The sequence below is a fragment of the Cebus imitator genome, unplaced genomic scaffold (assembly GCF_001604975.1).
Source record: "Cebus imitator isolate Cc_AM_T3 unplaced genomic scaffold, Cebus_imitator-1.0 Scaffold472, whole genome shotgun sequence".
Taxonomy (NCBI): Eukaryota; Metazoa; Chordata; class Mammalia; order Primates; family Cebidae; genus Cebus; species Cebus imitator.
Window position 1 is genome coordinate 492,502 of NW_016107787.1, and position 13,182 is coordinate 505,683.

The window sequence follows — 13,182 nt, forward strand, 5'->3', positions numbered from 1 at the left end:
TTTTGAGACAGAGTTTCACTCTGTCACCCAGGCTGGAGTGCGCTGGCCTGATCATCACTCACTGCAACCTCCACGTCCTAGGCTCAACTAGTCCTCACACCTCAGCCTCCTGAGTAGTAGGGACTACCATTTGTTTTTCTGAGATGGAGTCTCACTCTGTCACCCAGGCTTGAGCGCAACAGCATGATCTCAGCTCACTGCAACCTCTGCCTCCCAGGTTCAAGCAATTCTCCTGTCTCAGCCTCCTGAGTAGCCAGGATTATAGGTACGCCCCACCACGCCCACCTAATTTTTGAATCTTTAGTAGAGATGGGGTTTCACCATGTTGGCCAGGCTGGTCTTCAAAGCCCGGATCTCATGGTCTGCCAACCTGGGTCTCCCAAAGTTCTGGAATTACAGGCATGACCCACAGCGCCTGGCCTATTTTTTCAAGTAATTCACCTGGCCTATTTTTTCAAATAATTCTACTGTACATAGAAATACTGAAAGACACACAAAAAAATTATTTTCAATTTCTAAAGTTTTCTTGTACAAATAAAAAAGCTTTACTGTATTTAACAAACTCTAATATAGCTAGTCTGACAATATGTGTTAGTTGATGATATATTAGTTACTTGAATAAAATATTTGTGTCATTTTTAAATATCTCAATTTAAGGTTTCTAAGAGAATTTATAATTTCAAAATGCTATGCATCTTCTGAGCAGATCTTTATAATTTATGAAAAGAGATTTTTCAAATACTCATAAGAAGAAAGAATTTGACACTGCATTACCAATGCTACCTAGTTTCTATTTCAAATGGGAAAATTTATTTGGACTCTTGCTATCACTTTCACAGAATTTGGAGTGGGGAAAGCTAAAACTGGAGGAAGGCTTTATGCGCATTCTTTCATTCTGTCATCTATCTTCTTCAGTTATGAAAATTATTTTACTTGCCTCAGTCTCAGCAATATAGTGAGAGAAAATACTTTTTAGAGCAGCCTCATAATTATATCTCATTTATTGCCAACAGTCTTAATATGACCATTACATAAAATGTCTTAAAACTACCACAAGATCACATTCATAAGAATCAATTTAAATATTTGAATGGCTGATCTGCTCAAAAAACACAGAACAGTACAAGTATACACCAAACAGAATCTGGCAGATAGTCTTATTTTCTAGTAGTCATTTTCTTAGAGACACATGTTTGTTCCTGTCAATATTTTCAAATTTCATATTTCATTTAAAATGTTGTATATATTTTGACTTTCAAACATGCAATGTTCAGTTCTTCATTTAATAAACACTGGTTTCTTTATAAGCCCCCTTTACCAAATATTACCTCCATTAAAGTCCTCTGAATCTCTCTGTCAGCTGAAGTACCCTCAGAAAACCGACGACCACCTAAAATTGTAGGTTTGGAAATTTATATGCATTACTCTTTTCCTCTATCACCATCATTTAAGGAAACAGAACATAACAGTCTGTGGCTCGAAACATTAAGATAAAAATTAAAAGAGTAAAATTATGCTGACAAAGTTAGACTTGAATCATATAACATTTCTCATTTTGTTAAAGTGAAAGGTTATTTATTTTATTATTGTTAAATGGAGTCTCGCTCTGTCGCCAGGCTGGCATGCAGTGGCACGATCTCCACTCACTGCAGCCTCTACCTTCTGGGTTTAAGCGATTCTCGTGCCTCAGCCTCCCGAGTAGCTGGGATTACAGGCATTCGCCACCACACCCAGCTAATTTTTGTATTTTTAGTAGAAATGGGGTTTCACCATGTTGGCCAGGATGTTCTCAACCTCCTGACCTCGTGATCTGCCTGCCTCAGCCTCCGAAAGTGCTGGGATTACAGGTGTTGAGCCACCACACCTGGCCGTGAAAGGTTATTTATTAAAACTGGTTACAGTAACACCTAATTCACTGTGGTATTTACTTCATACAAGTAACAATTTTAGGTTAAGAGAGGGGGAAAAAGGTTCTTTTACATTAAAAAAAAAAAAAGGTCCTAAAACTTTCAAAGAGTATTATTCTTACCAATAGCATCTATTTCATCCATAAAAATGATGCATGGTTGATGGTCCCTGGCATAATTAAACATTTCTCTGATCAAACGAGCACTTTCACCAATGTACTTGTCTACAATAGAACTAGATACAACCTGATTAAAGAAAAAACAGTAAGGTAAATATAAGACAATTCAAGTAAAATTAAATTTCAGTAAGTACAAAATAATCTTCCCTTTACCTTTAAGAAATTGCAGTCCAGCTGGCTAGCAACGGCTCGTGCCAAGAGTGTTTTTCCCGTACCTAAGAATGACAAAAGAAGTCTTAATTAGATGATAAGGTAGACAAAATCTGTTTTGAGATAGGCAATCACTCTGTTACCCAGGCTGGAGTGCGGCGAGATCACAGCTCACTGCAACCTTGACCTCCCAGGCCCAAGCAATTTTCCCACCTCAGTCACCCAAGTAGCTGGGACCACAGGCATGTGCCATCACACACAGCTAAGTCTTTTTTGCTTATTTGTTTGTTTTTCAGAGACTGGGTGTCTCTGTGTTGCTCAGGCTGGTCTTGAATTCTTGGGCTCAAGTGGTCCTCCCACTTCAGCCTCCCAAAGTGCTAGGATTACAGGCAGAAGCCACCACACCCAGCCTATGAGAAACAAATTTTTGAATCCTTTTAAAAATATAATTGTTTGGCAAGTCTTCCGAAATGAAAGCTAAATCCTAAATAGAATTTTCACTTAAAATTCCAAAGTACTGGCCAGGCGCAGTGGCTCACGCCTATAATCTGTAATCCCAGGGAGGCCGAGGCAGGTGGATCACAAGGTCAGGAGTTCAAGACCAGCCTGGCCAAGATGGTAAAACCCCATCTCTACTTAAAAAAAAAAAATACAAAAATTAGCTGGGCATGTTGGCAGGCGCCTGTAATCCCAGCTACTCAGAAGGCTGAGGCAGAGAATCCCTTGAACCCAGGAGGCAGAGGTTGCAGTGAGGTGGGATCATGCCACCACACTCCAGCCTGGGTGACAGAGTGAGACTCTGTCTCAAAAAATAAAAAATAAATAAAATAAAACTTCCAAAGTACTTCTGCTGTCAATATTAAAATTTTAATGAAAATATGTGTTTTAACTTTTTACAACCAATTTTAAATTGATAATAAACTGTTTATAGGGTAAATTATATGTATATATTGAGGAATGATTAAATCAGATGAATCAACAGATCCATCACATCATATGCTTTTCATTATTTTGTGGTTAGAACATTATAAATCTACTTCTAGCAATTTGAAATAGCTAACACATGATTAACTATAGTCACCATGCTATCACTAGAACTTATTCTTCCTAAGTGAACTTTATATCCTTTGACCAACATCTCCCCTACCCCCATACACCACCACAACTTCTGGTAACAATTCTACTCATTTTTATGAGTTCAATTTTTTTTTTTTTTTGAGATGGAGTTTCCCTCTTGTTACCCAGGCTGGAGTGCAATGGCGTGATCTCGGCTCACCGCAACCTCCGCCTCCCCGGTTCAGGCAATTCTCCTGCCCCAGCCTCCTGAGTAGCTGGGATTACAGGCACGCGCCACCATGCCCGGCTAATTTTTTGTATTTTTAGTAGAGACGGGGTTTCACCATGTTGACCAGGATGGTGTTGATCTCTTGACCTCATGATCCACCTGCCTCGGCCTCCCACAGTGCTGGGATTACAGGCTTGAGCCACCGCGCCCGGCCTTATGAGTTCAATTTTTTAAGATTCCACATAAAAATGAGATTATGTGGTAGCTGTCTTTCTGTGTCTGGCTTATTTCACTTAGTATAACATCCTCTAGATTCATCCATATTGTCACAAATGGCAGTTTCCTTTTTAAAGGCTGAATAGTATTCCACTGTGTATATTTACCACATTTTCTTTATCCATTAATCCATTGATGGGCAATTTTTAAGCTGTTTCTGTATTTTGGCTATTGAAAAATAATCATGGGAGTGTGGATATCTCTGATACACTGATTTTAATTCCTTCAATACACAGAAGTGGGATTGCTGAATCATATGGTAATTCTATTTTTAGTTTTTTGAGAAACCTCCACACTGTTTTCAAAAAATGGCTCTGCTAATTTACATTCCCACCAATAGTGTACAAGCGTTCTCCTTTCTCTACATCCTTGCAAACACTTGTTATTGTTCATCTTTTTCATAATAACTATCTACTTACAATATGGGCTATGATAGAAACTTCTGTTACACTAAAATACGTTGGTCTATCCTCCACACTGACTGGATCTTTTACCTAAGAATATTTTAACATCAAGCACTGATTATTTGGAAACTACTGGTTCAGGGAGTTATGCAAATCTTCCAAATGTTGACATTTTTCATTACGCAATATTAAGACATTTTGTTATTCTCACCACTATCTCATCAGAAACGTCTTTATTAATATTTTAGAAAGCTGCCATGGCTGTGCATTGTGGCTCATGCCTGTAATCCCAGTGCTTTGGGAGGCTGAGGTGGGCAGATTGCTTAAGCTCAGGAGTTCAAGACCAGCCTGGGCAATATGGCAAAACCCTGCCCCCACTAAAAATACAAAAATTAGCCCAGCATGATGGCACACACCTGTAGTCCCAGCTACTCCAGAGGCTGAAGTGGAAAGATCACCTGAGCCCAGGAGGCAGAAGTTTCAGTGAGCCAAGATAATCATGCCACTGTACTCCAGTCTGGGCAACAGACTCACGCCTGTAATCCCAGCACTTTGGGAGACCAAGTGGGGTGCACCATGAGGTCAGGAGATGGAGACCATCCTGGCTAACATGGTGAAACCCTGCCTCTACTAAAAATACAAAAAATTAGACAGGCATGGTGGCACGTGCCTATAGTCGCAGCTACTCAGGGGGCTGAGGCAGAAGAATCACTTGAACCTGGGAGATGGAGGTTGCAGTGAGCCGAGATCGCACCACTGCTCTCTCCAGCCTGGGTGACAGAGCAAGACTCTGTCTAAAAAAAAAAAAAAAAAAAAGAAAGAAAGAAAGAAAAAGCTGTCAATCACAAGATGTCAGATACATGTTTTTAAAAATTCTGATTTTCACTTGACAGCTCAAATTTTATCACTGGCAACAGATGATGTTAGTTGTTTAACATGACAGGCTCAATTTGTTCACTTTAAAAAAATGTGTGCCAAATAACCAAAAACCAGTCTGAGTAATCAATAACTAATAACCAGTAACCAGTCTGATAACCATAGCATGTCTGTAAATAGTCCATTCAAGTAAAAATAGTATTCCACAAAAAGCAACAAATTCAGCTGGCAACTTAAATAAACTGCACAAGTGCTTTTCTAAAGACAACTAGTTTATTCAATATGCAGCAGAAGTACTTTATATATATTTTCCATTTCACCACAAAGAACATAAATATTACCCAAACATGAAGATTTAAAAAAATTAATAATTTTTACTGTTTCACCAAGGACTTTAAACTGACTTTTTTTTTTACACTGCAAGTATGTGGCCATCAAGAACACAATGGCTACTAACTAGCACTATTTTGTGCCTTTAACACTGATTCAGGCTACAGTGCAAGTAATTTAATTTTACCGGTGTTGCTCTTGCACCATCAGCACAAATGTCAACACAGTGAAAGAGTCAAACAACATTTTAGCTTTTTGTTTTGTTTTCTGAGAAGAAGTCTCACTCTGTCGCCCAGGCTGGAGTGCAGCGGCACGATCTCAGCCCACTGCAACCTCCACCTCCCCGGCTCAAGCGATTCTCTCACCTCAGCCTCCCAAGAAGCTGGGACTACAGACGCGCACCACCACACGCAGCTAATTTTTGTATTTTTAGTAGAGATGGTGTTTCACCATGTTGCCCAGGATGCTCTTGATCTCTTGACCTTGGGATCCGCCTGCCTTGGCCTCCCAAAGTGCTGGGATTACAGGCATGACTCACCTTGCCTGGCCAATTGTTTTTATTCCTTAATTCATTCATTTTATTGATGGAGTAGAAATAATTCAATACCAACCTGGTGGTCCATATAACAAACAGCCTTTTGGAGGTATTATTCCTACACGCTGAAATAACTCTGGGTTTGTAAGAGGTAATTCTATCACCTAGAAAAGACATTGAATGTTTCTTAAAATTTGTCAAGATTTTTAATGTACTTTCAAATACTTTAAGTCCAATATCATTAGTTAGGTGTACACATCATAATTTATAATAGATCTAGACTTCCACGATAGTTAAAACCATCTATATTAAGAGGTTTTGCTTAAGATAGATTTAAGATCGCTTAAATCTAAAAACTTTCAATGTTTTTTAAATAAACCACACACTTGATTGGGGTGATGGTTACACAGATATATAACTTGTTCAAACATATTTGAAATGTACACTTAGAATCTGCATTTTTTGAATGTAAATTATACTTCAATGAAAAATTACACCGCAAAAAAATTAGTTAAGTCAAATGAAAACATATAAACAAAAAATACAACTCAAAAGATCTATACCAGTTTGAATTTGAAAATACAACACAAAATAGTTATAAAATGGGAGATGGATTTGATAACTTATACCAAAAGAAAAGGTATATAACATTTTTATCTGTTGGTATTTTGCATAGCAGCTTTCAAAGAACAATATGTTCTGCTCTCAAGATTGATTCAAGGAAGCAGAGAATAGAAAGACTGAGGATCTGAAAGTCCAATTTAAGTTATTTATAGTACCAGTTACTCAAGAGAGAAATTTCTATTGAATAGTTGTGTTGGGCCAGGTGCGATGGCTCATGCCTGTAAATCCCAACACTTTGGGAGGCCAAGGCCGGAGGATAGTTTGAGCTCAGGAGTTCGAGAAGAGTCTGGATGACATGGTGAAACCCTGTCTCTACAAATATTAGTCATGTGTGGTGGCACATGCCTTTAGTCCCAGATACTTGGGAGGCTGAGGTGGGAGAATGACTTGAGCCTAGGAGGTGGAGAATGCAGTGAGCCGAGATTGCTCCACTGTACTCCAGGCTGGGCTAAAGAACCAGACCCTGTCTCAAAAAAAACCAAAAAAAGTACGTCCATATGTGCATCAAGTGTGACTGGGAAAAGCCACAAGAAAGAAATCAATACTCTAATCTGTCAGTCAAGTCTCTGCAGACAGTCAACGGTACCACATATATACATGTGATTCTCTCTGCTCCTATGGCTAATGCAGCAAATCACTGTTGAAAGCAAATTTTCACCATTCCAGGAAGCACTTGTTCTTCCTCTGTTGCCCTTTCATTAAATACAGGTGAGAACTGTTTTTTTTAATACTTAGACCAGTGCTTCTTCAACTATCATCAAAGAAAAATTTGGTTTTATAATCACTTGGAATGCTTGTTTAAATGCTAATTCCTGTGTCTACCCCCAATGTAGTTCATCAAAACCACTCAGAGGGCCCAGTAATCTTTATTTTTAATAAGTGTTCCAGAAAATTAATAAGAACAACTGGCTTAAGGCTTAAATCAAATGATGTAAGACATTCCAACTATTCCCATTAACTCCTAAATAGGCACAGCTTAATTTAGGATGAAATCCACAGGACAATGTAATTTGCTTTACAGATAACAGTTAAGCAGCTGTCTGTGCAATGAAGTATGGCAATCCTGATTTGATTCTTCACCTAAAAGATTTAAGACAATCCTAAAGCTAGTGGTTTTCTTGAATGGTAGCAAACAGCTTTAACAAAATAAAATATTTAAGGAACAGGTACCCTACTCTTCTGTAAGAGTGGGAAGATAGTATTAATGAGGTTATGGAAAAAACTCATCACACACATAATCCAAATATGCTCTGACCCAAGTAACTTATGATAATCAAAACCACATGGTATCAGATTACATCAATTATTCTTAGCTTTTTCTCCATTCCTTTGCCACAAAAAGAGCAGGATTTTTCTAACGCCAAATTATCTCCAAATTAAAAAACACCAATAGAATGGGTGCAGTGGCTCACACCTGTAATCCCAGCACTTTGGGAGACTGAGGTGGGTGGCTCACTTGAGGTCGGAAGACCAGCCTGATCAACATGAAGAAACCTCCTCCCTACTAAAAATATAAAATTAGCTGGGTGTGGTGGCACATGACTGTAATCCCAGCTACTCAGGAGGCTGAGGCAGGAGAATCGCTGCAACCCTGGAGGCGCAGGTTGGGATGAGCCAAGATAGTGCCATTGTGCTCCAGCCTGGGCAACAAGAGCAAAGCTCCATCTCAAAAAAGGAAAAAAAAAAAAAAAAACAGTAATTTTCACAGCTAGAAATTCAGTGCTATTCTCTTGGCAAGAATAGTAAATGCATAATATTCTTAACTACCATTTAGACAAAAAGTACTTTTTCATCCTGTTTCTCCTGTTGAATACCCTAAAACTAGTAGTATTTATTAGCTAAATTCAGAGAACAAAGCACACAATACCAACCTCTCTTAATTCCCGGATCTGTTCTGATAGCCCTCCAATCTCAGAATAAGAAACATTCCCAGGGTCCTCATGAGACATGTTATAAACCAGTGGATCCACCTCTCTTGGCAAATATCTAGAATGAAAAGGTATGTATTTTTCTTTTGAAATATATATTTTCTCTCAGCCTGATAGCGTATAAATGACTTGCTCATGCAAGCACCTATAGCCGATGTTATAAAGATGTGCTTAATTAAAAACTAGCAAAAGGGAAAAACTGCCAAAATATTCAGTGATCTCAAGAAGCATATATCTCAGAGAAAAATCTCCCTTTGTGAAAATAAAAGGTAGACTAAATAAAATCAGAAACCCACCTCATGATAGTTAGCGTAGTCATATCCAAAGCAACTCTTGTTCCTGGCTTCAGCTTACTTTTGTCAAGCTAGTTTTGCAAAATAAAAAATATTACATAAACACTTAAAAAAGGAGTATCACTCTAACAAGAGCTTAATATTTAGAAGCCAAATACTCATTTTTACCCTTCAGAGAGAACAAATGTCAGATTATATACTCCATGCTAACAGAATGGCTTATAAAATAAGTAATTTAAAGTGATTTCCACCTGCCCCTTAAAACAATGCACCTTTGTGTAATCTCAGCATGAAATGTGAAATGACTAATACACAAAGTTTGAGGAGGCAATAGTATATTGACTGTGGTAATTGCTACCAAAGCATTTATAGAAAAACTCATTAGTGTACATTTTAGGGAAAGGAAAGGGAAGCATTTTAAAGGTGTGCTCTTAGCACACTGGTTAGGTAGAAAAAAAATAAAAAATAAATAAATAAAGGTGTGCTCATCAGATTTATTCTGAAATGTATAGCTTCTGGGAAGAATGTGTGTTACGTGATCATGAAAGTAGGAGGAAATGCACTGTATCCACTTAGAGATTTGTATTAAAATGCTTTAAAATTAAAGCCCAAGCCCAGCAACCATCATTCATGCCTTTGCTACATTACAGGCACATGCTCAGCACATTACACATTAGGTTGAATCACACTAAATAATTTCTTGGCATATCTGCCTAAAATTAGATGGCATCTAATAGATTCGCCTCACACTCAGGATGTTGTTACTTTTCAAAGACAAAGTTACTTATTAATAGTTTTAAAAAACTGCTTGCCAATACAATTTCAGAATCATAAATTATTGACAACTTGTCACAAGATTTTACAAAGAGCTTCAAATTTAGGAAGATAGGCAAAACACTAGGATTAATATAACAATTAAGGAAAAAAACTGCTAAAAAGCAAGGTTACTTGGAAAAAGAAGAGTAGAGATCAATATGAAGCTATTTCAATGTTTACATCCATAGGGAATACAAGTTGAGTATTCCTAATCTGAAAATCCAAAATGGTCCACAATGTGAAATTTTTTGAGTGCTGACATGATGCTCAAAGAAAATGCTCATGGGAGCATTTCAAATTTTGGATTTTTTAATTAGGGATGCTCAACCAATATAATGCAAATATTCTAAAATCTGAAAAAAGCCAAAATCCAAAATATATTTCTGGCTCAAGTATTTTGAATAAGGGATACTCAACCTTGGCTTTTCTAATGTTTTCTAGTTTTCAAATATTGTCTTGTCCTCATGCAACCTGAAATATCTTAATGCCAACTTTTGGCATCCAGAAAGCCCTGAAAGGGACATAAAAGCCCCTTGTCAGTTTAGGTATCTAATAGTTTGACTTAAAAAATGTCAACCACTTATATACTAGGCAAAATCTTAATATGAGATTTATTCCCTGGATTAAATTCTCCCCTACAGCCACGTCCTGTGACTGTTTTAAAATCTGAACCCGAAGGCCGGGCGCGGTGGCTCACGCCTGTAATCCCAGCACTTTGGGAGGCCGAGGTGGGTGGATCACGAGGTCAAGAGATCGAGACCATCCTGGTCAACACGGTGAAACCCCGTCTCTACTAAAGCTACAAAAAATTAGCTGGGCATGGTGGCGCGTGCCTGTAATCCCAGCTACTCAGGAGGTTGAGGCAGGAGAATTGCCTGAACCCAGGAGGCGGAGGCTGCGGTGAGCCGAGATCGTGCCATTGCACTCCAGCCTGGGTAACAAGAGCGAAACTCCGTCTCAAAAAAAAAAAATAAATACATAAAAAAATAAAATAAAATAAAATCTGAACCCGAAATGACAATTACACAGAGAAAGCTTTTCCAATGAATTTAAAAGAAGTCCCTACCTAAGGACACTTCCTATGGTACATAAATTGATTTCAGACACTACTGAATGACCTGAGGTCATTTGTAGGCATCTTTAATAACTGTAAAATAAAATTCAGAATTATTTCAACTTGCCCTACCCTAATCTAAATGACATACAAAATTAACTTAGGCCACGGTAGAGTCTTATCAGTAACAGTTCTGAATGTTTAAATAAACACAGGTAACTGATCATATCTAATACTTTTAAGTCCTCTTTAAAAATGATATTAAAGCCAGGTGTGGTGGCTTACACCTGTAATCCCAGCACTTTAAGAGGCTGAGGCAGGTGGATCACGAGGTCAGGAGATTAAGACCATCGGGGCCAACATGGTGAAACCCAGTCTCTATTAAAAATACAAAAAAAATTAGCTGGGCGTGGTGGCGCATGCCTAGTGTGGCATGCCTGTAATTCCAGCTACTCTGGAGTCTGAGGCAGGGAAAATCATTTGAACCAGGGAGTTGGAGGTTGCAGTGAGCCAAGATCATGCCACTGCACTCCAGCCTGGTGACAGAGTGAAACTGTCTCTCTCACACACAAAAAAGATATTAAAATAAAATGTCTATTTTCCAGTTCTAAAACACTGATTTCTAAGTCACTATTAATAGATTTGACTGAGACAATGTAATACAGTAGAAAGTAGAGAATGCCAAGAGTCAAAGCCTATGGTTTGAATTCAGGCTTTGTTAATAACTAGCTATGTCTGAACAAATCATCCTTGTGAGTTATGGGCATAAATGCCCAACCTGTTTGCCTCAAGAATTAGAGACAATAACTTACATGAAACTGCTTTTGTCAATCAGCAAGCAGTATACAAATAAAAAGTATTACCTGTCGACGACAACCCACAACATATCTTGGTCCATTTGTAGCTTTAACGATGACTAGAAGAAAAAACATAAAAGAAGTAATTGAAAAACAGAAAGTAAAAAAATACATATCCACATTGATAGAGGGCTTAGTTTTATTTCTGTCCTACAAGAAGACAATAGTTGAAGACAAACTTAAGTCTATGCAAAAATACTCTCTCTCTGCATTATTGTCATTATGTATTTCAAAAGTTAGAGAGAGGTGAGCTGTTTCTTTACTAATTACTAATCTAATTCACTCACATTTTTCTTCGGTTAACTGTTTAAGCACTTCACCCACAATCTAAGGAAGAAAATAAAAAGCATTACTTTTTGGCAACACCTAAATAAAAAAGCAAATTACCATCACCCTCTAATCCCCAAACTCCATTACCTACCTGCCCAACACTTTGTAGGGCCTTCAGATCATTTTCAGACTTTTCGTACTGCTTGGTAAGTTCTTTTAATTGTTCCCTTACTGAAATAATACAATTTGAACATTTTTAATTGAACAGTAATCTTAATGTATTTAAATCGCTAAATATCACTTTAGTGTTTACTTAAGTCTATTTCACTTTACCTAAGTTTCACATTCACTATTTCAAACCATAAAAGAAACAATGCTGTTTGTAATGAGTAGGTGGCATGTACAACAAAAAAAATGTTTCAGAGAAAGCACCGTAATTTTATTTTCTTGATGGGCAACACTTGTTTAAGCACATTTTAAGTTATATTCTTAACAGATATTGACAACTTGACACTTAGGATTTGCGACTACAAATCCGAATGACAATCAGTTAGTTAAACCCTTCCACACCTCTTCACCTACTCATTTGGATTCTTCTCTGATATTCTACCCTCAAGTCAAAAAATGCAGTTCTCTACAGAATCAGTTACGGTCCTCCTTCATCTAATTAAACCACTCATGCTTTTCAATGAAAATGCACTGGAAAAAAAAAGTTAAGCACTCAGGAGGTAAGCGAAATTTGTATGCCTGATACAGTAGAACAGGAAACACGACAAAAGACAATGTGGGTTATTGTGACAACTGGAACCCTTCTCTCTTAAGCTCTGCGGCCGTCTTTCACCTCCAAGAACAAGCTGACTCCCTGAGCCTCATCTCTTGTTTGAGCTTCCTTGACTCAAGCGCCTTCCCCTCTTCGAGTCCCAGGACTCCAGCAACACTGCCCTCCTTGCACCCTAACCTGAGTAACATCATCGGCCTAATTCTTCCCACTCCTCCTCTAGTTCTTTTTCATTTCCACTTCAGGGCCGCAGATGTTCTGTCACCTGGACTGGACTGGGCCATTTCTACACACGAAGGAGTGCTGCTCCCCAAGCTCAGGGCCGGATGACAAAGCGCCTTGTCCCTGGACCGAGGCCTGGTCATCTCTAAGTCTCGGTTACCGGGCTCGGCCAAAGGCTTCTACTTTGTCAGAGGCAGAAGCGAGTCGAGGCACTTGATTACATGGAAAGAAAGGTGCACTCACACTCCTTAAGACGGCCGTCGATCTCCTTGTGCTCAAGCAGCTTCTTGCGGTAGTCCTGAAGCGCCTTATCTCTAGGGTCCGCCATGATGAGAAGCCGTCTCTCATAGGGGATGCCGGGAATGGCCATGGCCGTCCGGGCGGGGGAAGGGGCGGGG

General features: G+C 38.6%; 1 protein-coding gene across 2 annotated transcripts in view; it reads right to left on the bottom strand.

The window, feature by feature from the left end:
* The window catches only part of PSMC6 (proteasome 26S subunit, ATPase 6), a 22,524-nt gene extending 9,342 nt beyond the window's left edge, over nucleotides 1-13,182 (bottom strand). For both annotated transcript variants that reach the window (XM_017512404.2, XM_017512403.2), the window contains exons 1-10: nucleotides 13,028-13,182; nucleotides 11,936-12,015; nucleotides 11,802-11,841; nucleotides 11,521-11,573; nucleotides 8,791-8,858; nucleotides 8,438-8,552; nucleotides 6,019-6,106; nucleotides 2,240-2,301; nucleotides 2,030-2,153; nucleotides 1,329-1,390 (exon numbers count right to left, since the gene is read on the bottom strand). In XM_017512404.2, the coding sequence (XP_017367893.1) occupies nucleotides 1,329-1,390; nucleotides 2,030-2,153; nucleotides 2,240-2,301; nucleotides 6,019-6,106; nucleotides 8,438-8,552; nucleotides 8,791-8,858; nucleotides 11,521-11,573; nucleotides 11,802-11,841; nucleotides 11,936-12,015; nucleotides 13,028-13,154 (819 nt within the window). In that variant the 5' untranslated portion in view covers nucleotides 13,155-13,182. The remainder of the gene's footprint in view (nucleotides 1-1,328; nucleotides 1,391-2,029; nucleotides 2,154-2,239; nucleotides 2,302-6,018; nucleotides 6,107-8,437; nucleotides 8,553-8,790; nucleotides 8,859-11,520; nucleotides 11,574-11,801; nucleotides 11,842-11,935; nucleotides 12,016-13,027) is intronic.